The 27,269-nt window shown below is 41.0% G+C and overlaps 1 protein-coding gene across 1 annotated transcript in view; it reads right to left on the bottom strand.

The window, feature by feature from the left end:
* Positions 1-3,342: 3,342 nt before the first annotated feature.
* The window catches only part of LOC311235582 (mothers against decapentaplegic homolog 1-like), a 62,067-nt gene continuing 38,140 nt past the window's right edge, over positions 3,343-27,269 (bottom strand). The window contains exons 5-9 of the mRNA XM_084323049.1: positions 26,088-26,366; positions 24,928-25,050; positions 23,892-24,113; positions 8,129-8,385; positions 3,343-5,918 (exon numbers count right to left, since the gene is read on the bottom strand). Coding sequence (XP_084179175.1) covers positions 5,775-5,918; positions 8,129-8,385; positions 23,892-24,113; positions 24,928-25,050; positions 26,088-26,366 — 1,025 coding nt within the window. The 3' untranslated portion in view covers positions 3,343-5,774. The remainder of the gene's footprint in view (positions 5,919-8,128; positions 8,386-23,891; positions 24,114-24,927; positions 25,051-26,087; positions 26,367-27,269) is intronic.

A 27,269-nucleotide genomic window follows, 5' to 3' on the forward strand; every position in this document is an offset into this window, starting at 1 on the left:
CCCGGGCCTTTCTGTGTGGCGTTTGCATGTTCTCCCTGTGTGCTCGCAAGGGTTTCCCCTCCCGATAAGATAAACCCAATGAAAAAACATGCACAACAGATCGCTAACGCTGTCGCATCCCTGACGAAGATGGACAGGAGCACTTGGATTGGTCTCCGGGCGCGGGCGCACACTGCAGCCCGTGTCTGCTCCCGGCTGCCCTTGGGGGGGGGGGAAGGACGACGGGATGGGCAGTGCAGAGAACATTTAATCAGTGACTCAGTGCATGTGTGTGTGTGTTCCTGTGGGTCGCCCATCGTGTGTGTGTGTTAAATCTGCATGACAAAAAAAGACTTCTTCCTCTTCAGAAGGCTGGATCCAAGCTGCCAAATAACCAGTGTGTGAACCAAACTAGGCTTTTTTTCAACACTAGGTTTGTTTTGATCTGAAATCTGACATGAAGTGGTTACTCCTGTGGTGGTTTCTCCATCGCTTCGGTTTAGTTTGACAAATTAACCAAACGTTATACAATAAACCCATGTGATCGTGCAGGTCAGACGTTTATTGGACAACATTTTTAATCTTACAAACATTACATGAACAAACACATTGTCATTTCCACCCATGACACGTTGTACAAATTATACAAAATACTATTTCGGTCATCCAATTCACTGTTTTAATTATGCGTGCAATGTGGTATTATTTTTACCAGGACGACTGTTCTGAACACACAAAAAGCAAACGCATGAAGACAAAACTGTACTCCGCTTCATTAAAACGCACAATTGTTGGTGGATATTGTTCCTACCTTTGGTTCTACTGTTCTCATCTGAAACAAACCAGTTTCACCTGGAGGCGGCCACGCCTTGTACAGGCAAGACCGGACCAGGCCTTGTACAGGCAGACAGGACCAGGCCTTGTACAGGCAGACAGGACCAGGCCTTGTACAGGCAAGACCGGACCAGGCCTTGTACAGGCAAGACCGGACCAGGCCTTGTACAGGCAGACAGGACCAGGCCTTATACAGGCAGACAGGACCAGGCCTTGTACAGGCAGACAGGACCAGGCCTTGTACAGGCAGACAGGACCAGGCCTTGTACAGGCAGACAGGACCAGGCCTTGTACAGGCAGACAGGACCAGGCCTTGTACAGGCAGACAGGACCAGGCCTTGTACAGGCAGACAGGACCAGGCCTTGTACAGGCAGACAGGACCAGGCCTTGTACAGGCAGACAGGACCAGGCCTTGTACAGGCAGACAGGACCAGGCCTTGTACAGGCAGACAGGACCAGGCCTTATACAGGCAGACAGGACCAGGCCTTGTACAGGCAGACAGGACCAGGCCTTGTACAGGCAGACAGGACCAGGCCTTATACAGGCAGACAGGACCAGGCCTTGTACAGGCAGACAGGACCAGGCCTTATACAGGCAGACAGGACCAGGCCTTGTACAGGCAAGACCGGACCAGGCCTTGTACAGGCAGACAGGACCAGGCCTTGTACAGGCAGACAGGACCACGCCTTATACAGGCAGACAGGACCACGCCTTGTACAGGCAGACAGGACCAGGCCTTGTACAGGCAAGACCGGACCAGGCCTTGTACAGGCAGACAGGACCAGGCCTTGTACAGGCAGACAGGACCAGGCCTTGTACAGGCAGACAGGACCAGGCCTTGTACAGGCAAGACCGGACCAGGCCTTATACAGGCAGACAGGACCAGGCCTTGTACAGGCAGACAGGACCAGGCCTTGTACAGGCAGACAGGACCAGGCCTTGTACAGGCAGACAGGACCACGCCTTGTACAGGCAGACAGGACCAGGCCTTGTACAGGCAGACAGGACCAGGCCTTGTACAGGCAGACAGGACCAGGCCTTGTACAGGCAGACAGGACCAGGCCTTGTACAGGCAGACAGGACCAGGCCTTGTACAGGCAGACCGGACCAGGCCTTGTACAGGCAGACAGGACCAGGCCTTGTACAGGCAGACAGGACCAGGCCTTGTACAGGCAGACAGGACCAGGCCTTGTACAGGCAGACAGGACCAGGCCTTTCTCAACTGAAGGAACCCTGCAGCCTGAGATTCCTGCACCATCTTGACCAACTCGTAACCCTTTCACTGCCACACAACCGCAGGTTAACCCTTTCACTGCCACACTACAGAAGGTGTAGTGTGGCAGTGAAAGGGTTAAGACAGGGCTGGAGGACACAGTGAGACAACACTGCTCTTTTCGACTGGTACCCCCCTTAGTCTACTAGTACCCCCCTTAGTCTACTAGTACCCCTCCTTAGTCTACTGGTACCCCTCCTTAGTCTACTAGTACCCCTCCTTAGTCTACTGGTACCCCTCCTTAGTCTACTAGTACCCCCCCTTAGTCTACTGGTACCCCTCCTTAGTCTACTAGTACCCCCCCTTAGTCTACTGGTACCCCTCCTTAGGGACAGCCGTGGTCTACAGGTCAGAGAAGCAGGCTGATGACCACAAGGTCATCTGTGAGTCTTGTCCCAATGGTTTGCGTTAAAACTGTAAAATGTTACAAGGTATTTTACAAATATCTACAAATATCTTACATATTTATGAAATGGAACAAACTCATACAAATGTCAGATAAACAAGTACATATAACAACAGGTGTTTCTAAAAACGTCTCAGACCCAATTTGAATAATTCAGTGTCATCCTCTCACCCTGGGAGTCGAGCCCATTAAAACACACTGGTACTGTTGTCATGTGGAGATCAGAAACAGGCTATTATGTCCAGACCCACAGGACAAAAAAGGAAAAAAGAAATACATTTTGACATATAAATCACAATAAAATGACACAATTGTCTTTAACAACTCTAGAAATCCAAGCAATATAAAATAAAACTAAATATATGGATTAATAGAAAACTGATATTTCACTTGGGTAAAATATTTTTATTTTGCATGCATACCTCCATAGAACCTCATGAACAGTCAACGGCCAATACTGGCTTTCCCTGGTATCATTGGTGATGCTGCTTACTTGCTTTTATTTTGAGAACCTTGTCCAAAACAAAAACATTCTTCTACCTTATTAGGTACCAATGACGGCTATGTGGGCCCTGATGGCACAATTTCTTTCTGTGTCCATGGTCTCATTTTTCAATAAGTAGTATTACCCGTTTGCAATTATTGATAACTAGGGAGTAGAAAGAAAAATAAATGTTAAAGTCAGGTTTACTGTTGCTGAACTCATTACCGTACGGTCAATATGGATATGACGCATAGGCTTACACGCACCACCACATGGAGGCCACTAGCTAACTCACGTAATGTTGACTGCCCAGAATATGGAGGGGGAAACTAGGGCCGTGGGTCTCAACATGGGCTCTGGGGGCAGCCAGGGGTCCTGGAGGGGGTTCCAGCTGGTCCCCAGAATTATTATTTTCTTTTTTTTTTAAATAATTGGAAATAGTTTCAAAAGGTTAAGCCAACAACAAGAACGACACGTTTCACATTCTCCACTAGTATCTTAGCCATAGAATTGTAGACAATCATATTCTCATTAGACCTCCCTTGTTAAGATTAAACTCCCTAACTGCCCTGGTTAGAATAAACATCCGAACTGCCCTGGTTAGATTAACCTCCCTCGTTAGATTGAACTCCCTAACCTCCCTCGTTAGATTAAACTCCCTAACCGCCCTCTTTTAAGATTAAACTCCCTAACCTCAGTCATTAGATTAAACTCCCTAACCTTCCTCGTTAAGATTAAACTCCCTAAACTCCCTCGTTAAGATTCAACTCCCTAACAGCCGTCGTTAAGATTCAACTTCCTAACAGTTCGATTAAACTCCCTAACCTCCCTCGTTAAGATTAAACTCTGTAACCTCCCTTGATGGGATTAAACTCCCTAACCTCCCTCGTTAAGATTAAACTCCCTAAACTCCCTCGTTAAGATTAAACTCCCTCATTAAGATTAAACTCCCTCTTTAAGATTAAACTCCCTAAACTCCCTCGTTAAGATTAAACTCCCTCATTAAGATTAAACTCCCTAAACTCCCTCGTTAAGATTAAACTCCCTCATTAAGATTAAACTCCCTAAACTCCCTCGTTAAGATTAAACTCCCTCATTAAGATTAAACTCCCTAAACTCCCTAGTTAAGAATAAACTATCTAACCTCCCTCATTAGATTAAACTCCCCAACCTCCCTCATTAGATTAAACTCTGTAACCTCCCTCATTAGATTAAACTCTGTAACCTCCCTCATTAGATTAAACTCTGTAACCTCCCTCATTAGATTAAACTCTGTAACCTCCCTCATTAGATTAAACTCCCCAACCTCCCTTTTAAGATTAAACTCTGTAATCTCCCTCATTAGATTAAACTCTGTAACCTCCCTCATTAGATTAAACTCTGTAACCTCCCTCATTAGATTAAACTACCTAACCTCCCTCCTCTTATTCAATAAGCACCATCTCATAGCAGACATGGTGGTCAGGGTTCTTGTACTTGATCTGGTAAATCTCTTCTGGCAACAAGACCAAACAGCAGAAATATTGTTTAGAAGGAAACAGTGAGGTGTAAATATGTCCTGGCCGGCCCCGTTGGGCCCTGTAGTGTCAACCTCCATCCTAAACGGTCATCTCTTGGTAGCTAAAATTGTTATCTTCAAAAATTAACAATACATTTTCGTCATCTGTATTTGCGGTTAGGGTTAGGTGTAACGTTAAGGTAATGGTTAGGTTTTTGCGTAGAAATTGTGGCAGGTTTCACATTACAACATATTATACAACATATATAAACTCTATGGTCTGTTCCAGATTATGAACCTATCCATCTAATAGGGATGAGCAAAATTCACAAAATTGCTATTAGATAGTCCCTGGGAACTATTCGACAGTCACTGGGAACTATTTCATTACTAATCCAAAATGTTGTTTTTACTTAATAGCGAACATGAGATAATCAAACATGCTCGCTAGCTGGCTGCTTTCATTGCTAACAACTTGATATTTTGGAGTCAGACCAGGCTAACGTTATGTCCAGGATTAAAAGCATTCATCATTCTGAAAGTTACATCACTGATGCTTGAAATGTGTGAGCTTAGTGAAACAACATGGCAAATGTACAAAACGTTGCTACAATATAACATCTCCAGTCTTCTTTTCCGTTCTCCCAGCTGTTAACAGACCGTTTTGCTACCTGGCTAGCTAGCGAGCTGCACCCAGCATGCCGTTCAGTGGTGTAACAGTTAATAGGGTCCCCTCTCAATACACTACACAAACCATCACATAAACTATACATTTTGTATAGTCTAATCTAACGACTATCGAACATGTGGAAATCGATGCCCATCCCTACTATAAAATACCCCCCCCATTTCTAGTGGAAGACTGAAGATGACAATAAGTAATAACTAAGTAATGGATTGATGATTGTTAAGTGTTTTGATCACTGGCTCCCGATTGTCTGGGCAGGTGAGACAGGGTTAGTAGAACCAAGATCAATCTTCCGACTAGACAGCACTAGTCAAGTCCAGGTCAGTCTTCCGACTAGACAGCACTAGTCACGTCCAGATCAATCTTCCGACTAGACAGCACTAGTCAAGATTAGTCTTCAGTTCAGGCTCGACTAGTTGAGTCCATATTGTGATTGCCAAAAAGAGATTGTCCATATATCCGTGTGTGTGTATGTGTCAGGAGACGAAAGATATTGGGTTGTGTGTGTGTGTCAGGAGACGGAAGATATTGGGGTGTGTGTGTGTGTGTGTGTGTGTGTGTGTGTGTGTGTGTGTGTGTGTGTGTGTCAGAAGACATTGGGGTGTGTGTGTTAGGAGACAGAAGATATTGGGTTGTGTGGCGAGCCCATCTGAGTCAGAACCTTGTCCAACCACTGTAGAGGACCGTGCAGGTGCACCTCTATCCAGCAGGGGGTGCTAGTGACATCCTGACGATGGTACTCTGCTCCCCAACCCTGAGAGAGAGAAAGAGAGAAAAGAGAGAGAGAGAGAGAGAGAGAGAGAGAGAGAGAGAGAGAGAGAGAGAGAGAGAGAGAGAGAGAGAGAGAGAGAGAGAGAGAGAGAGAGAGAGAGAGAGAGAGAGAGAGAGAGAGAGAGAGAGAAAGAGAGAGAGAGAGAGAGTGTGTTTTGGAGTTGCTCTGTCCACATTAGTAGTATTTAAATATATTAATCAGAAGTTCCACTATTCGCCGTCTATGGAGCAGTAGTTCTGTCATAATGTCCTAGGAGTTGTTCCACTATTAGTCTATGGAGCGACTCCAGGATGCATCTCTCTTCTTCTCACTAGGGCTGGGTCAGACTCTGAATCGATCTTCATTTGAATTATCGATTCATAAAATCCCAAGATCGATCTTCAAAAAATATATATATATATAAATATTATTATAAAAAAAATTATCCCCCAATTTAGTCGTTATGCCAATTCCCTTCCTGGTTGTTGCGCACATTGCCCCACTGTCGGTCTGGGGAGGGTTTAGACCAGGGGTCGGCAATTAAGTTTGGCCTCGGGATAGGCATTTTCCATTGGTTCTCCCAGCCCACGTGACCATTTCTAGCATTTCCATTGGTTATAGTGAGAGACATAGATAATGATTGTGGAAATACAACAAATCTACGAAACCACTTACTGAGACATCACCCAGACATGACATATGCAAAAGCCAATGTTCCAATAAAAAGTACATTCATGTAACTGCTTGAGAGTCAATTCTTAATGTAAACATTGATATTTTTAACAATGCAACATGTTAGAGCAGACCTGGGCATTGTACGGCCCGCGGGATGATTCTGACCGGCCCGCGAAAGATTACATAAAAAATTAAAAATAAAAATAAAAATAAAAATAAAAATATATATATATATATTTTTTTTAACTTTTTTCTTTTCATGTCAACGTTCACACGCACAATATACGCTTAGGAGACATGCTCAGAAGATGTTGGTTCTCTTTGGATCCACCTACATATGTGAACAGACTTTCTCAGTCATGACGTTTACCAAGTCCAGGTACAGATCCTCTCTCACTGATGAACATCTGGCAGCTGTGCTTCGCATCTCCACCTCAGACATGCAACCTGACTTTGGTGGACTTGTTAAAGCTCAACAGAGACTGGATTTCTCACACTGAATGAAAAAAAAGGACTGAAGAACACTAAAATGTGGAAATATAACAAGTGAAATGGGACACTTGATATTTTTTTTTCTTTTTTTTTTAAAGTTCTGAAAACATTAAATGTTTAATATAGGCATGTAAAGTAAAAAAGGCTACAAAACTGGGACATCTTTCTTTACCCAGTTCAGTGACATGTCTTGTTTATTTTTGCTATAAGATGATGTGATGTCTTTAGAAAGCTAAGAAAATCCTTGTTTCAATAGTATATGAAACTCAAAATGCCCTTTGTTATTAATGTTTCACATTTTGTTTATCATTTTGGAAATAAATTCTATTTGAATAAATGATATTTTTGAAAGCTAACCTCACCTTTTAATTGCCAAATAATAACATACACTCTTACCAGGGGTCAAAACAATGCCATTTACTGCTTTTTATATAGAAATAAAATGTATATTATGCATAATTAAGTTTGGAATTTTGGCCCGGCCCCCCAACATATTTTCAGTTGCTCATTCGGCCCCCTGGGGAAAAGAATTGCCCACCCCTGTGTTAGAGGGTACCTTGAACCATAAAAATGTTATAGCATTGAACCGAATTTAATCGGAAATCGATTGGATTCGGGACCTTGTGAATCGGAATTGAATTTAATCGGAAAGTGAATAGATTCGGGACCTTAAATTTACATTTTGTCATTTAGCTGACGCTTTTATCCAAAGCAACTTACAAGTTTTGTACAACAAGACAGCAGGAAGGGTACAACTCTTATCAGCTGAGTAACAATGTTCATCAAAGTGTTGAGTGCATGACAGGAAGGTTAGTTAAGGACCAGAGTTAGGTTTTTTTAAATTTATACATTTTTATTTCAGATAATGATTGAAGAAGTGCGTCTTTAGTCGACGGCGAACGATTGGACAGGTTTCGGCTGTCCTAACTGTGGTGGGAAGTTCATTCCACCATTGTGGGACAAGGACAGAGAATAGGAGACTTCTCCTTGATGACCCTCCCTTTTGGGGAAATCAGTGGCGATAATACCCCAGCCCTACTCCTCACCTTCACGAAGCTCATCCTGATGGTGCACATCTTGGTGAGCTCGTAGACGGCCTCGAAGCCGTGGTTGACGGACTGGGCGAGCAGCTGAGCGAACTCCTGGTTGTTGAAGATCTTCAGGCTGCAGCTGGAGGGGATCTTGCAGACGGTGGTGGGGTGGAAGCCGTGGTGATGGTTACAGTTACGGCTCTGGACGAAGATGCTGCTGCCAGACAGACACTCTGCGTACACCTCTCCTCCCACATAGTAGAGGTGGACTCCTGGAGGGAGGGAGGAAGGAAGGGAAAAAAAAAAAAAAGAGAGAGAGAGAGAGAGAGAGAGAGAGAGAGAGAGAGAGAGAGAGAGAGAGAGAGAGAGACAGACAGACAGACAGACAGACAGACAGACAGACAGACAGACAGACAGAGGTGTAAGTCTCCACAATCAAGAAGTGAAATGCCAGGGTGCTCCAGTAGCACACCATGTTACCGCGCTGCGTCGCGGGACTCCGTGCTGCGTCACGGATCTGGTTGACTCCGAGTTCGATTCCCGGACTCGCCGTCATTTGCCGAATGTCTCCCCCTGCTCTCTCTCCCGTTTCACCCTACAACTGTCGGTCATGCTTGACCAGAAAAGCGATAAACGCTAAAAAAAAATTAAGTTTAAAAAAAATAAAATAAAAAAAAAGTTAAATGCCTGCTCATTGCAGATTACCTGGTTGTGTTGTCCCCCACAGCAGACGGCCTACAGCAGAGCCTGGACCTGCTAGAGCATTACTGTCAGACCTGGGCCCTGGCAGTAAACCCCCAAAAAGACCAAAATAATGATATTCCAAAAAAGATCCAGATCTCAGGACGTCCTACCAAAGTTCTCAATTGGTACAAAACATGTGGAGTACTGCACACATTACACCTATTTAGGCCTAAAACTAAGTTCAACTGGACATTTTAAGGAAGCAGTTAATGAGCTGAGGGAAAGCATGCCGGGCTTTCTATGCCATAAAAAGAAATATACAAACAGAAATACCAATTCGAATCTGGTTAAAATTAATTTAATGTGTTATTGAACCAATTGCACTATATGGCAGTGAGGTGTGGGGTCCACTTACAAAACAAGACTTTACCCAATGGGACAAACACCCCATTGAGACCCTGCATGCAGAGTTCTGTAAAATTCTGCTACATGTCCAGAGGAAAACTACAAACAATGCATGCAGGGCAGAATTAGGCCATTACCTACTAATACTAAAAATACAAAAAAGAGCTATTAACTTTTGGACACACCTAAAACAAAGTGACCCCCTCTGGTACCATTATCAAGCCCTGCAGTGCCAAGAGCTGAGGAGCATCAGGAACCCCCTTACCCAGCTGGTCCTGAGGCTGAGTCCACAAACCTGCTTAGCACTGTGGAGTTGCTGATATCGCCAGCGCGATCCATGGGGAGCGGCCGGGGATTCAGGTCCTATTTGTAGAGTTTTAAGAGGAAGGACACCATATTTTCAGGCCTTATATGGAAGACCTACCACCACCACCCCACCAAGTATTACTCCGCAGGACTCAGAGGAACTATATAAATGGCCGCCGACACGACGGGCGGGTTTTTTTGTAGATTTTCCCCAGAGCGTTCGGTAGGGCTGTCTTAAATGCTTCGAAGCTTCGAACGTTCGATTCGATGGCACAAGCTTCGAACATAAAAAAAAATCGAAGTTAAAAAAAAAAAAAAAACAAAAAAAAAATCAAATTTTTTTTCAAATTTTTTTTTTTACTTCGATTTGTGTGTGTGTGTGTGTGTGTGTGTGTGTGTGGTGTGTGGTGTGTGGTGTGTGTGTGTGTGTGTGTGTGTGTGTGTGTGTGTGTGTGTGTGTGTGTGTGTGAACTACCCATCCCAGTTAGGACAGCCGAATCCCGTCCAATCTTTCGCCGTCGACTAAAGACTCACTTCTTCAACCATTATCTGAAATGATAAAAAAAATTAAAAAAAATCTAACCGTGACTAACCTTACTGTCATGCACTTGTCCTAATAAACTAACCTACACTGTAACACGCAACACTTTGATGAACATTGTTACTCAGCTGATAGAGTTGTACCCTTCTTGCTGTCTTGTTGTACAGAACTTGTAAGTCGCTTTGGATAAAAGCGTCAGCTAAATGACTAAATGTAAGTGTGTGTGTGTGTGTGTGTGTGTGTGTAGGTGTGTGTGTGTGTGCGCGCACCTTGTAGAATTCCACACATAAGAAAGAAAGATACTGGGATGAATAAACAAAATAGGAAATAAAATGTAGAAATGCATGCAATACATAAATAAATATGAATCTCCATATATGAAATATAACATTTAGATAAGGTGCTACTGAGATGTTTTGGTGAGTTCTTTGTTTTTTTGTGGAAGTTGCCCTTCTTAAAAATGCATGAACATTCACTGATAATTGGTCTGTAGTGGAGTCTACAAGGTCTACATTGCCGGACCATGTAGAATCCGGACCTTGTAGACTGACATAATTCTGTGCATAGTTTAGTCTACACAGGCCATATTTCAAATAATCAAAATCTTACTTCATTCATCTTAAACATTCTTGATTTGGGGGATTGGTAGTTCCCATGAAATCTGAAGTTGTTCAAACGACAACAGCGATCCACCTTGAATTAAATCACACAGCCGAGTGAAACCTTGTTGGATGCGTCAGTCATGAAAGGGGCTACTTAATTAATTAATCCAACCCACTTTATTTATAGAGCACATTTAAAAACAACAACGTTTACGAAAGTGCTGTACAAGTCCCACAACATAAGATAAAAAAAATAAATAAAAAAAAAAATATTAAAAAAAATATATTTTTTTTTATTTTTTTTCGAAGCTTCGAATTAAAATCGAAGCTCGGCCCCGAAGCTTCGATTGCCAAAAAAAGCTTCGAAGGTCAGCCCTAGCGTTCGGTCATAAAATAAATTTCTCCAGGGATTCAGAGCGTGAGCTTGCATTTCGAAACTACTGTGTAAGTACTATTTATACTCATTTGTTGGACTTATTATAGCATTCGTTAACGTTTATGACCGTCTATAGTGTTTGTGAGATGTTTTTCCAGATATTCTGGTCATATTTTCCAATCAAAAAGCTTGTTTTGAAAAGTGCCGCTTGTGTACTTATATTTTCCCCCAGGCTAGTAGGGGCTCCGGTGAGTTAGCTGCTGAGCTAACGCATGGCTAACGTGAACACAGTTGACGTATTTATTTCGCAAATGCAGTGTTTTCAAATAGCCACATTGCTGTATTTAGTGTATTCATTAGTGGGTCATATTCGTATATGTAACATATTTCATTTTATCAACCTAGAATTGACGACAAGGCCTAGCTGCTGGACGCTAGCTCCCATGCTAGCGTTGGCTAACAACATCGGCTGAGAGCCAGGAAGAGCCACGCTACTTCTCTACCCAGGAAAGATGCTTCTAGAGCGGCAGAGAGTATGGAGGAAGACAAGGCTCTATGAAGAGAATGGGGTAAGTTTGAAGATTTTTTTTGAAAGAGAGACATCGAGAGGTTTTGTTTCAGATTTTTATCATCAATTACTAACGTCCTCGTATGAAACCCTCCACCTAGACTCCGTCTGGAGGAGGGATATACCAGACCTGGAAAGTGATTTTGATTGGCAAGAAGCCTGGGCAAATGTTCGATTTACATCAAGGAACCCAGACCATCAACAAATAAATCTTAACTATATTCACAGGACATACTTGACTCCTATAAGATATAAAATGGGTCTTAAACAAGACTCCAAATGCTCCTTATGTACAAATGGGGACGAGGGGACATTTATGCACATGTACTGGGACTGCCCACCAGTTAAAATATTCTGGAAAGAGGTGACCCAGCAATTATCAAATCTCTTAACTCTGAATATACCTGTACATCCCTCTGTATTACTGCTGAATGATGTTTTTGAGAATGCAGTACATCCACAGCTAAAGAGATTGGTTTTATCGGGTATCACAGTGGCTAAAAAGCTGATAGCATCACGATGGTTCCAACCGGAAAAATGTGCCGAAAGGTCTGGATTATTACATATCTCAAGAATTTTGGGTCTCAATGAATCCAAAATGACAATGTGGTTAGAAGTGGTGGAGATAATAAAAGATAGCATATAATGGTAGTGTCTGGTTAGGAGCGAGGGATAATGGATGGATTATCCAATGGGGGGTCCGGGAGGGGGGGGTACGAGCTAGAGCATATGTGTGTAGGGTATTAGATAACAGGTATTGGGGGTATATCCTGTATAAGACATTTAACTATATGGTGATTTCATTGGATGTGCACTGTTAATAATGCTTGTATATCTTATCGTGTGTTGTCATGTTTGTTTATATGTTTGTTTAAAAAATAAAACACAAAAAAATAAAGTTTTTAACAAACATGAAAGTTTTATAATTTCCATCACAATATCACAAATTCTTTTTTATGTAATCTAGTTTCATTCATTAATTCATATCTTTTGAACAATAGATGCTATTTCTAATCTGTCAGCTGTTCTATATTGTCAACAAGATTGTCTACATTCCATTCATTACACATAAATCTGATATAAGCAAGGAAAGTTTAATTTAATAAATTTGTATCTTCCAAGTTTAATTTCAACAAGTTCAAGTGCAACTAGAACCATAATAATAAGAATTATGATGATAATCATACACTTATTTTATATCATTGGAAAGCCCTAGTTGTTAGCTTCAAAATGGTACCAAATATGAGGTACTTTGACATACCCAGTAACTAATAATCTATCACAAACCAATGCAAGTTCAAGTTCAAACTGATTTCCTAAATGGACCACAACTCCGTAGTGTTCACACCTCAGGAACAGAACACACCACCAATCAGAATAAATCAAATTACTACACAGCTAAAACAAAACTACATCACCTATTGGAAAACACAAACAAAAGCACAGAGCAAAATGCTGTGCTATCTGACTCTAAATCGACAGTACACCATAGCAGATTATTTGAGCATGGTGACTGATCAACAACCAAAAAGAACCTTGACAAAATACCTGTTGAAAAGGGGAGGCACAGGAAAACCTGGCTTCCTGCAGAGCAAAGGCTGTGCTGTCATTGCATCCTCAGTGAGCCTGAAACTGAGTTGCACTTCCTCACCAAATGTGAAAAATATAAATATAATTTTTTTTTTATTAATAACAAAAGGTTTTCTTGCACTATCAGATACAGAAAAACGACCAGTCCTACTAGGGGAGGACTCAACAAGCTGTGAGCTAGCAGCAGCCTATGTTGCTGCCTGCCATAGACTGAGGGACAGTGAGTGACAGTCACCTGACATGTTTATGCCATAATATTTTATGTTTTATTTTATGATGATAATTTTTGTATGTACTATGACATTAATATCTGTTTTGTAATCCATGTTTATGTTATTAATCATTTGCTTTGGCAACATGTACAAATTGTGTCATGCCAATAAATCCATTTGAATGTAATTGAATTGAGAGACAGAGAGACAGAGACAGAGAGACTGAGACAGACAGAGACAGAGAGGGGGGAGAGGGAGAGAGAGACAGAGAGAGACAGAGAGAAAAGACAGATAGAGACGAGAGGAGAATAGAGAGAGAGAGAGAAGAGACAGATAGAGAGAGACCGAGAGAGGAGAAGAGACAGATAGAGAGAGACAGAGAGAGGAGAAGAGACAGAGACAGAGAGTTAGCGGGAGAGGGGAGAAGAGACAGAGACAGAGAGGAGACAGAGAGAGAGACAGAGAGAGAGAGGAAGAGGGAGAGCGAAAGAGAGAAGAGAGAGACAGAGACAGAGAGGAGAAGAGAGACAGAGAATGAGAGACAGACAGAGAGAGAGGAAGAGGGAGACAGAGAGAGAGAGTGGAAGAGAAAGAGACAGTGAAACAGAGAGAGACCGAGAGTGTGACTGGTAGAAAACTAAGACAAATGTTGACAATATACAGACTGAGTCAACACAGCCTAGTCATAGAAACAAGCCATCACAAGCTCCCATATTATTCTATATATTACACCTGTAAAGTATTATATCTCCCCATGTTATTCTATATTACACCTGTAAAGTATTATATCTCCCCATGTTATTCTATATATTACACATGTAAAGTATTATATCTCCCTGTTATTCTATATATTGCACCTGTAAAGTATTATATGTCCCCATGTTATTCTATATATTACACCTGTAAAGTATTATATCTCCCCGTTATTCTATATATTACACATGTAAAGTATTATATCTCTCCATGTTATTCTATATATTACACATGTAAAGTATTATATCTCCCCATGTTATTCTATATATTACACATGTAAAGTATTATATCTCCCTATGTTATTCTATATATTACACCTGTAAAGTAGTATATCTCCCCATGTTATTCTATATATTACATCTGTAAAGTATTATATCTCTCCATGTTATTCTATATATTACACATGTAAAGTATTATATCTCCCCATGTTATTCTATATATTACACATGTAAAGTATTATATCTCCCTATGTTATTCTATATATTACACCTGTAAAGTATTATATCTCTCCATGTTATTCTATATATTACACATGTAAAGTATTATATCTCCCCATGTTATTCTATATATTACACATGTAAAGTATTATATCTCCCCATGTTATTCTATATATTACATCTGTAAAGTATTATATATCCCTATGTTATTCTATATATTACACCTGTAAAGTATTATATCTCCCTATGTTATTCTATATATTACACCTGTAAAGTATTATATCTCCCCATGTTATTCTTTTTTTTATCCTCTTTTTCTCTGCCTGATTTTTCTATGCTTTTCTCCCCATCCCAATTTAGTCGTTATGCCAACCCCCCCCCCCCCTACCTGGTCGTTGTGCGCATGTTCCCCCTGCTGGTCGGTACAAGGGAACCCTGAAGTCTACCACATGCTTCCTCTGATACATGCGGAGACAGCCAGCGGCTCTCTTTTAGCGAGGACTCTCATTGGTGAAGTGTAACGTGTGGGAGGTCACGCTGCCTTCACCATTTCCTGCCTTTCGCTGAGCAGGCACCCAGACCTGACCTGTAGGCGTCGCTGTCCACAACGCCAGATTACCACCCACGACTTCCCTCCCGCTAACTCAGCCAAACGAGTTAGTATGACGATCAGCCCAAGCCGCACGCAATGCTGACTCCGGGAGTCGAGACCGCAGCCTCTTGCATTGGTGACAAGTGCAATCTCCGCTACGCCACCCAACCGCCATCCCCATGTTATTCTATATATTACACCTGTAAAGTATTATATCTCCCTATGTTATTCTATATATTACACATGTAAAGTATTATATCTCCCTCCCTGTTATTCTATATATTACACATGTAAAGTATTATATCCCTCCATGTTATTCTATATATGATGATGATGATGATGATGAATGATTTTATTTCAGTCTTCTTTTACAAAGCATAGTAGTAGAATATTAAAATAAAAATAAAAAATGACCGAAAAGGTGTAGGCTGAAGCCGAGGCTTATAATTGCCTACCCTTTTTTACATTACATTATTTACACACAAAAAATAATACAAAAAAGAAACATAATTCAGTAAATCATTTTGCAAAAACAAAAGGTTACAAAAGTTTCATAGTTTTATGTACAAAACATATACACACTTTATTATATATATATATATATATATATATATATATATATATATATATATATATATATATATATATATATATATATATATATTATATATCTCTTTTTTTCTTTTTCTCCTATTGTGCATACTGCTTAGTATACATACATACATGATATTCCTATTGTAGATATAGCTAACTGTTTTGGAACCTGTTCCTTCTTCTTTTCATGTCTATTGTCAGCTTAAACTGAACAGTGGTTTCTCTCCTGTATGAGTTCTCATGTGTGTCTTCAGATTTACACACACACAACACACCGATAGACATATTGTGTAAAACCAAACAGAATATACCCATTTTGCAAAAAAAAAAATTAAATTTAACATCAACACAACCAAATTAAATCAACATAAATAAACCCATTTTGTCTATCTATCAGTCGAACTACATATTTAGGTTCATTCATTTACACACACACACACACACCCCCACACACACACTTATATAATGTATTATACTTCTATATACTATCTAATTTCTATTTTATTATAATATAACTAAATCATATAACTAAATCATACTATTTATTCTACACCATATTGGTACAGTATTATACAATATTTTAATATATTATTATTCTATGTTACGCTGCTATATACTATATTACTATACTCATACTGGCCTACACTACAACTCTATGCTACGTCATCCTGACACGCTAAACTGCAATATTATACTAAACTGTGCTATACTGTCTATGTATCTTTTCTTTGCACAACCTTTTGAAGTGAAATATATTATTGGAACTCTTTTCATCGTTCTGCAAGGAGTTCCATAGTTTGATACCTATAACTGAGGTGCACCTTTGTTTTAAGGTTGTTCGTGCAAATTGGTGTTTAAAATTTAATTTCCTTCTGCTGTCATCTGGACAGGGAACGAACAACCTCTGTATATTTTCTGGTAATACTCTGCATTTTGCTCTAAACAAAACTAATAAAGTCTGTATTTCAGCTAACTCTTTAAGTTTCAATAGTCTGGATTTAATAAATAATTCGTTGGTATGTTCTCTTGAATCTACATTGTGAACTATTCTTACTGCTCTCTTCTGTAATATAAATAATGGCTTTATGTTGCTTTCATACGTGTTACCCCACACTTCCACACAGTAACTCAAATATGGTAGGATGAGTGAACAATATAATATTCGCATAGAATTATAATCAAGCACATTCTTTGCCTTGTTCAAAACAAAAACACTCTTGGCTACCTTATTTTTTATGTACATTATATGTGGCTTCCATGTCAATTTCTCATCCAACATAACACCCAAAATTTTTAACTCAGATACTCTTTCAATATTAACTCCGTCAATACATAATGCCACATTGTCCTTCTTTCGATTAGTAAATATCATAAATTTCGTTTTTTCCAAATTTAGGGATAGCTTATTGTTATCAAACCATATCTTAAGTTTACACATTTCATTTACAATGTCATCTGCTAATTTTTTAAGGTATTTTCCTGAACTGAAGAAATTTGTATCGTCAGCAAATAAAACAAATTTCAATATGTTTGACACTTCACATATATCATTAATATATAAAATAAAAAGTTTGGGCCCCAGGACCAAACCTTGAGGGACACCACATTCAATATTCATACATTCAGATGTGTAACCAGAGAGTTGTACATATTGTTGTCTATTTTCAAGATAGCTACTTAACCAGTTCATCGCCACCCCTCTCACACCGTATGTTTGTAATTTAGAAATTAAAATGTGATGATCTATCGTATCAAATGCTTTTTTTAAGTCAATAAACACCCCTATTGTGTAATTCCTCTCATCTACTGCTGTGGTTATTTCTTCATATATATTCATTAAGGCTAAGGCTGTTGATCGATTTGCCCTGAATCCATACTGACTCTCACTCAGCAGGTTATTCTTTTCAATAAAACTATCTAATTTATGAGCAAACACTTTTTCAAGAATCTTGGAAAATTGTGAAAGCAAAGACACTGGTCTGTAGTTGGTAAAGCTGTGTTTGTCCCCAGATTTAAATAGAGGAATAACCTTTGCTATTTTCATTCTGTCTGGAAAGGTGCCTGTTTGAAAGGAAAGATTAAAAACATGACACAGGGGGTTAATTATACAATCAATGGTCTTCTTCACAATTATCATGTCAATTCCATCACTGTCAGTTGATGTTTTATTTTTTGAATTTAATGCTATTTCTATAATTTGTCTTTCACTCACATGTCCTAGAAACATAGACTGCAACACTTTACTTTCCCCTGTCCAGTCTTTATTTGCTTTCCCTTCATTATGACTTTGGATATTCTTAGCAAGGTTTGGGCCTACATTTACAAAAAATGAATTAAATTCATTTACCACTTCATTCACGTTTTTAATAACCGTATTGTTGTCATTAATGAAGTAATTGGGTACATCTGCAGATACAGCTTTGCTTCCAATGACATTTCGTAAAATCTTCCAAGTTTCTTTGATATTATTTATATTTTCCTTTAAGACATTATTATAGTGTTCTTTCTTTGCATTTCTAATTATAGTAGTTAATTTATTTTTGTAAGCTTTATATTGATTTTCAGCCTTTTTTGTTCTTAATTTGATAAAATCTCTATAGAGTTTGTTTTTCTTTTTACTTGCATTTTGTAAGCCCTTTGTCATCCAGGGTTTTATTTTATAATTACATTTTTGCTTCCGTACTACCATTGGACAGTGTTCTTCATACAGCGACAAGTAAATGTCCAAAGATGCCTCATATGCAGCATTTACTTCTTCCACATAAACCCCTTTCCACTCCTCATTAACCAGATCATTCCTGAACTTGGCTATTGTGTCATCAGTTCTTACCCTTGTGTATCTAAGGGAGTTTTCTTCCTTCTTTGTCTTAAATTGACAGTCATATATTACAAATATAGGTAAGTGGTCACTAATATCATTTATCACAAGTCCGCTTTTAATATTGTTCTCCAAAGTGTTTATAAAAATATTGTCAATTAATGTAGCACAAGTTGAGGTTACTCTACTGGGTTTTGTGATCAGTGGGTAGAACCCTCTGCCGTATAGAGCATCCACAAAATCTGACGTGCAGTGATTAGATTGCTTTAAGAGATCAATGTTAAAGTCTCCACAAATCAGACATGTTTTGCTCTCATTTAACCCATTCAATAACTCTTCCAAACTGTCTTTAAATGATTCTATGCTTGACCCTGGTGTTCTGTATACACAAGTAACAACAATATTCTTCACCTTATCCATTTCAATTTCCACAGTTATACCTTCCATTAAGTCATCGATTACTATACTTTGCACTTGTTTACATTTCAAGTCACTGTCCACATACAGGGCCACGCCCCCTCCCCTTTTGTTGTTTCTATCCAGGTGATACAGCTCATAACCCTCCAAGTGAAAATCAGCACAATTCTCCTGCTTTAACCACGTTTCAGATAATGCTATAACTGAAAATCTATTATTAAATGTTTTTAAGTATTCATTAATCTTGGTGAAATTCGCATAAAGGCTTCTACAATTTAGGTGTATCAACGAAAACCTATTTTCTGGTTTAACAATGTCATTAAGCTGTTCATCTGTATAATATTTACAGGTATTATTAATTGCATTAAACACATGGGTCTCAGGATCAACATCATATTCAAAATCATATATTTCTTCCGTATCCGACATTGTGGTTATGTACTTGATTTCCGGGCTCCAGTGAGCCTACTTCTTTAAAGTCACCCATGTATGTATCTCCAAATACAATTCCACCCAAGTTGACCATACCATACAGCTGGCCAACATGAGCCCTTGGCTGCCCAAGACACATCTCCATAGTCCATGCTGTAGTTGTCCACAATGCCTCTCCACAAAAGTAGTCCATGCCATAACTGTCCGTGGAAAACATATACACACCCAGATCCAAAATTGAAAACAATAGTCCATGATTGTCCATAGTCGAGCAAAAAGTAATTCAAGTTCTCTCTTTCAGTCTGTAGTATCCATGCATTCAACATGCGGTAGGAAACAGAATCCCAGTCCAAAAAAAGAAAATGGAATCCCAATAGACAGTATCGATAAAAAAGAATCCATGATATCTCTTTCAGACCATAGGTTCTATGCCAACCAAAGAATGCCATAAAGTTGAAAATGAAAAAGCCAAAAAAAACAAAGAACAAAAAAAACATAAAAAAACATATCTTCCACATGTCCAGACAGAAAACATCTTGGCCATACAGGCCTACCAGAAAAAACTCAGTCAATAAGGTAAACAGCATGAATGAAATCAAAGTCATCGGTCCCAAAAAAAATATATATTTAGGCATTGTCACTTGTATTGCTCCAGATCATTCAGATTTCGTACCGCAACCACCCTGGCTTGCTCTGGTGGTCCGTTTAACTTTATAAATACTTTTCCATTTCTAAATGGAAACGGAGACAGCCAGCGGCTCTCTTTTAGCGAGGACTCTCATTGGTGAAGTGTAACGTGTGGGAGGTCACGCTGCCTTCACCATTTCCTGCCTTTCGCTGAGCAGGCGCCCAGACCTGACCTGTAGGCGTCGCTGTCCACAACGCCAGATTACCACCCACGACTTCCCTCCCGCTAACTCAGCCAAACGAGTTAGTATGACGATCGGCCCAAGCCGCACGCAATGCTGACTCCGGGAGTCGAGACCGCAGCCTCTTGCATTGGTGACAAGTGCAATCTCCGCTACGCCACCCAACCGCCATCCCCATGTTATTCTATATATTACACCTGTAAAGTATTATATCTCCCTATGTTATTCTATATATTACACATGTAAAGTATTATATCTCCCTCCCTGTTATTCTATATATTACACATGTAAAGTATTATATCCCTCCATGTTATTCTATATATTACACCTGTAAAGTATTATATATCTCCTTGTTATTCTATATATTACACCTGTAAAGTATTATATCTCTCCATGTTATTCTATATATTACACCTGTAAAGTATTATATCTCTCCATGTTATTCTATATATTACACCTGTAAAGTATTATATCTCCCCATGTTATTCTATATATTACATCTGTAAAGTATTATATCTCTCCATGTTATTCTATATATTACACCTGTAAAGTATTATATCTCCCCATGTTATTCTATATATTAAGTCAAGTCAAGTCAAGAGTTTTATTTGTCACGGCATACAAGTATACAATGAAATGCGGGTAGTCTTGCCAGCAACGTTGTGCAATACAGTAGTAACAACATATAATAGAATCCAATAAAACAATATTGTGCAATAAACAAGTAACATAGTAGGGCATATCGGTATTTGTACATAGTTATTTACAGAGCATGAAGGACATGCTAGGTCCTGTGGTAGTGCAATACACTGTTAGCTACGGATGGGGCACTGGATCTTTCTGTACATTGCTATTTTATACAATCTCTACTATACTATTTTTAAAGTGACCTTTCCTTAGTGGCCATAAGTGTGGGCGTGTGCAGCATGAGTGTGTGCTTGCTCATGTTAAAGTGGCTGCTAGTGTGTGTGTCGTGTGTGTGCTCATGTGTGCTTGTGTGTGGAGAGTTCAGTGTTTAGTGTTCAAGGCTCTGATGGCCTGGGGGAAGAAGCTGAGCCGAAGCCTCTCTGTCCTAGTAGCTGGGGTTCGCAGGCGTCTGCCTGACCTCAGCAGCATGAACAGGCTGTTGTTGGGGTGGTGTGGGTCTTTCATTATTCTGCAGGCTCTGGATTTGCACCTCTTGTTGTATAGAACCTGCAGGGGTGGTAGTGCAATACCCGTGGTACGCTCGGCTGAGCGCACCACTCTCTGTAGGGCCTTCTTGTCCTGTGCCGTGCTGTTTCCATACCAGGCAGTGATGTTTCCAGTCAAGATGCTCTCTACAGCTCCGGAGTAGAAGGACTGGAGTATCTTCCCAGATACTCTGAACTTCCTTAACCGTCTCAGGTGGTAGAGGCGCTGCTTCGCCTTTTTTACGACTGAGTCTATGTGTGTTGACCATGTCAGATCCTCTGAGATGTGGACCCCCAGGTACTTAAAGCTGCTCACCCTGTCCACGGTAGCCCCGTTTATGCTCAGTGGTGTGTATTACACCTGTAAAGTATTATATCTCCCCATGTTATTCTATATATTACACATGTAAAGTATTATATTTCCCTATGTTATTCTATATATTACACCTGTAAAGTATTATATCTCCCCATGTTATTCTATATATTACACCTGTAAAGTATTATATCTCCCCATGTTATTCTATATATTACACCTGTAAAGTATTATATCTCCCCATGTTATTCTATATATTACATTTGTGTGTGTAAGTGTTACCTATGTGTCTGTGTGTTCTCTATAGCAGTGGTTCCCAAAGTGGGAAGCCGCCGCAGGCCAGGACAGTGGTTCTAGTTGCAGCGGCGCAATAGTTAGATAACCTAGGTGGGGAACAACCAGGAGATCACTGCAACTCACACAAGTTGGAGAACTATCTCTCTCTCTCTCTCTTGCTCACACACACACACACACACACAAAGGGAGCCGCATGTGATTGGTGGAGGCGGGACCCTTACAAAAAACAAAAAATCCATCAAAATCAGTGTTGTTGCTAATCATTGACACATGCTAGCCTGTAATTAATCCCCCCCAGAAAAATCTACTTTGCATTTGATATATTGCAAATATATGCCATCACACACACTGGCATTTAAAGGGTTAGAATTATAAAATGAACATGTGGTGTTATGATCAGGGCTGAAGTTGAATAAAATATTGTATTATTTTCAATCTGACAAATTATCAAAATCAGTGTTGTTGCTAATCATATATGCTAGCCTGTTTTTTAACAATAATTTGTGATGCCATCACAAACACTGGCATTTAAAGGGTACAAATAAAAAGATTCCTGCACCAGAATGCAGGAAATTAAGTCTTTGGTGGGGGACCCCCTGCTTAAAAAGTGGCCTGACAAAATGGGAGAGAACTAGAGATAGGAATAACAGGGAAGGAATGGGGGAACATATGCGAGGTGCAACATTCAACAACAGGATCGAGGATATGGAAAGAGTTTGGATGGAAAAACATAATCAAATTCTTTATAACCCCAGAGCTGAAGGGAAAATATGCACCAACACAAAGAGCATGCTGGAGGATGTGTGGGAAGGAGGGGGCAAATCACACACACATATTCTGGGGATGCCAGAAGCTGAAGGGGTATTTGGAGGAGATAGGGGAGGCAATGATCAGAATATTAGGATACGGGTTACCACAAACAGGACTGGTGCTTTACTTAGGAGACCTGACACACGAGGGAATACAAGGGGGGGACAAATATTTAATAAAGATAATGTTGATAGCGGCCAGAAAAGCAATAACAAGACTGTGGTACAAAGAAGACCCACTGACAATAGCACAATGGGTAGGAATAGTGGAGGAGATACAGGATATGGAGAGGATAACACACATGCTGAGGTTACAGGAAGAGAAATTTGGAGAAAGATGGGGAAAGTGGGAGGATTACAAGGGGAACGAAAACGACATCACAGAGGAAGAACCAAATGCATCACAAGAGGGCGAAGGGTAAAGGAGGAAAGGGGTTCAAGGAGGGTCTCTGAACCCATGTCACACACTTTTGACTTAGTTAGCATTTTCTGATTTTATTTTTTATTTTTTTGGGTATTACAATTGTATTATATTTTTTGTACTTTATTATTTATGTCTGTTTAACAATGTTGTATTATGGGTTCCATTTTTGTGTAAGTGTTGTTTGTCTATAAATGTTAATAAAAATTTAAGTAAAAAAAAAAAAAAAAGTGGCCTGACTGGGGCTATATTTCGCACTATATTTCCTGGCCTGAATGATTTCCCCAGTCCGGCCCTGGTTAAAAGCCTCCAATGCTTATTAGTGTGCGTTTGAACGTTTGCATGTTTCAACCATACATTTCCATTTATAAAAAAAAAAAAGTATAAATATTATTATTATTATTTATTTTTTTCTCCTATAATAGTGGGGGTCACGGCTCTCTGACACTGTGTGTGTGTGTGTGTGTGTGTGTGTGTGTGTGTGTGTGTGTGTGTGTGTGTGTGTGTGTGTGTGTGTGTGTGTGTGTGTGTGTGTGTGTGTGTGTGTGTGTATACAGGTGTGTGTGTTACCTTTCCCTATGTGTCGTCTGGTGTTCTCGATGGTAGAGTTCCGGTTGACGTTGGACAGCAGGCCCAGACAGAAGCGGTTCCTGTTGTTGGAAGGGTCAGTGAACCCGTCCACCAGGACACTGGAGTCGGAGGCCAGGTAGGCCTCTCCCACCCTGTTGTTCAGCTCATAGTACACTATAGAACACCAGTGTTTAGGCTCTTCATAGGCCACAGGCTGGACATCTAGAGAGAGAGAGAGAGAGAGACAGAGACAGAGAGAGAGACAGAGAGAGAGAGAGACAGAGACAGAGACAGAGACAGAGACAGAGAGTAAACATTACAATAATCAGATGTTTTTTCCCCCCCCGGTTGAATGTGTTGCTAGGGAACGGTGTGCGCACTGCAGTTGATGTCCTGTTGCCGATAGGGATGTCCTGAATGATCGGTATTGGAGCCGATCGCGGCATATTTTAATTGATCGTTTTGACCGGTATCGGCTATATTAAGCCTGTTCAAATTCTGATCATATTTTGAAGGGAGAAAAGAAAATAGAAAAAATAAAACTGAGGAGAGCAGAAGAGAAGAGAGAAGAGGAGAGGGGAGAAGAGAATATAAGAGAGGAGGAGAGAAGAGAAGGGGATGAGAAGAGAGAAGAGAGGAGAGAAGGTGAGAGAAGAGAAGGAGAGAAGAAAAGCGAAGAGAAGAACGTCACCGCCATTTATATTGTAAACACTGAATCGGAACGTGCAATGTTACTCACTGTGCCTTGTATATATTATATTCATCTATTTTACCTTATTTTTTAGCACTCGCTTGTATTTAAATGATTATGTTTTAGTTAAGTATTGTGTGATTTCCTGTGAAGGGCGGACTAGCAAAGTAAGATTTTCATTGTGTGGCAAACTGTCTGTTTAACTGTGCACATGACAATAAAAAATCTTGAGAACAGAAAGAGACAGATTGTATTGAGATAGCAGCATATAGCAACAGAGAGAGAAACTCAACAGTGAAGGTGCCATGCCTTTTGCCACAGTGATGCTGTGGTTGCCACAGTTACCTGGCCTGTTGTTGGTCTCCATGGTGGTTGGCACGACAGCCAGCAGGTTGGTGTCCATTGGCTGGGAGCAGTCCTGGTTCAGCGAATCGTCTGGAGGCATGTAGGCCGGGGGCGGGGTGTCAGCTAGGGGCACGAGGACATGCACACACACACACACCACACACACACCACACACACACACCCCACAGTTAAGACGTCCTACTGAGGAAGAGGAACACTGCCCCTGGACTGAGGTTTGATTGGTTGTGATGCTCTCACTGTCATGACTCAATCAGAGTCGGCCAATGCCACGCCTTGTGTAGCTCACATGACAGGAAGTGAAAAGGACGTGGTGAGTCTCCTTTGAAAGGTCTCTGCCACTTAGTACTACGACCACTATTAGTAATGCAGCGTTCCTGCAGGTTTCAACAAGTTACATTTAAGACTTGTTAAGTCCTTTTTAAGACCACTTAATTTAATTCAAATCTAATTTATTTGTAAGGCCCGACAACACACGTTAATGTCCCCATGGGCCGGACACGTCTTCTTTAAACAAGTCAAGAAGAAACATCACAATAAATCAAGAACAAAACAAAAACACCATGAAGTCCAAAAAATATATAATAAATAAAATGGGTAAGGAAGGTAAGGAAAAACTCACTAAAACCTAGCAATAGGGGGAACAAATTACCACAGGCAATGTGGAGGAGAGAAACCTTAGAAGGGCCGTTCAAGGGGGGGATCTCCTATCGGCCATACTGGCAAAAAGTAGTGATAGTGAAAGGGTTAAGAGAGAAAGGGGTAAAAGCAATGCAAGTAATAAGAATACACATGGTGAATGAATTAACTAAATATAATTACACGTGTGGAATAGATTAACCCCTTCTTCACTTTTAACCCTTTCACTACCACACTACAGAATGTTAACCCTTTCACTACCACACTACATACGGTTAACCCTTTCACTGCCATACGACAACGGGTTAACCCATTCACTACCACAATACAGAAGGTCAACCCTTTCATTGCCACATGACAAAGGGTTAACCCTTTCACTACCACACTACAGGAGGTTAACCTTTCACTACCACACTACAGACGGTTAACCTAGAAGTCCTAGGCCTAGAATTCAGTTGCAATAGTTGCAATGCTGACAGTAAGTGCTGGCGGTGCTGACTGACCCGGTACGTGGAAGGGGCTGTCTGCGTCAGAGCTGAGTGGAGACTGGGGGAAGGCCGAGGTGCTGCCGGAGCCGCTGCCTGGGGAGTTGGGGTAGCTGTTGTCAGGGGAACAAGGAGGAAAACCCCCCATCCCGTTGCCGGGGCCGACCGGAGGAAAGGACTCCGGGTAGGTGGCGTTGTGGGGCATGAGGGGCTCGTTGTTGTCGCCATGGAAACGAGGCATCATGCCGGGACGAGAGGTCAGGTCGCTGTTCCTAGGAACCAACACCGGAGGGAGCACTAAGGAGAGAGAGAGAGAGTAGGAGAGAGGTCAGGTCGCTGTTCCTAGGAACCAACACCGGAGGGAGCACTAAGAGAGAGAGAGAGAGAGAGAGAGAGAGAGAGAGAGAGAGAGAGAGAGAGAGAGAGAGAGAGAGAGAGAGAGTAGGAGAGAGGTCAGGTCGCTGTTCCTAGGAACCAACACCGGAGAGAGCACTAAGAGAGAGAGAGAGTAGGTGAGAGGTCAGGTCGCTGTTCCTAGGAACCAACACCGGAGAGAGCACTAAGAGAGAGAGAGAGTAGGAGAGAGAGAGAGAGGTCAGGTCGCTGTTCCTAGGAACCAACACCGGAGGGAGCACTAAGAGAGAGAGAGAGAGAGAGAGAGTAGGAGAGAGGTCAGGTCACTGTTCCTAGGAACCAACACCGGAGGGAGCACTAAGAGAGAGAGAGAGAGAGAGAGTAGGAGAGAGGTCAGGTCGCTGTTCCTAGGAACCAACACCGGAGGGAGCACTAAGAGAGAGAGAGAGAGAGAGAGTAGGAGAGAGGTCAGGTCGCTGTTCCTAGGAACCAACACCGGAGGGAGCACTAAGAGAGAGAGAGAGAGAGAGAGAGTAGGAGAGAGGTCAGGTCGCTGTTCCTAGGAACCAACACCGGAGGGAGCACTAAGAGAGAGAGAGAGTAGGAGAGAGGTCAGGTCGCTGTTCCTAGGAACCAACACCGGAGGGAGCACTAAGAGAGAGAGAGAGAGAGAGAGAGAGAGTAGGAGAGAGGTCAGGTCGCTGTTCCTAGGAACCAACACCGGAGGGAGCACTAAGAGAGAGAGAGAGAGAGAGAGAGAGAGAGAGAGTAGGAGAGAGGTCAGGTCGCTGTTCCTAGGAACCAACACCGGAGGGAGCACTAAGAGAGAGAGAGAGAGAGAGAGAG

This window comes from Notolepis coatsorum, assembly GCF_963971535.1.
Source record: "Notolepis coatsorum genome assembly, chromosome: 1".
In the NCBI taxonomy this organism is placed as follows: Eukaryota; Metazoa; Chordata; class Actinopteri; order Aulopiformes; family Paralepididae; genus Notolepis; species Notolepis coatsorum.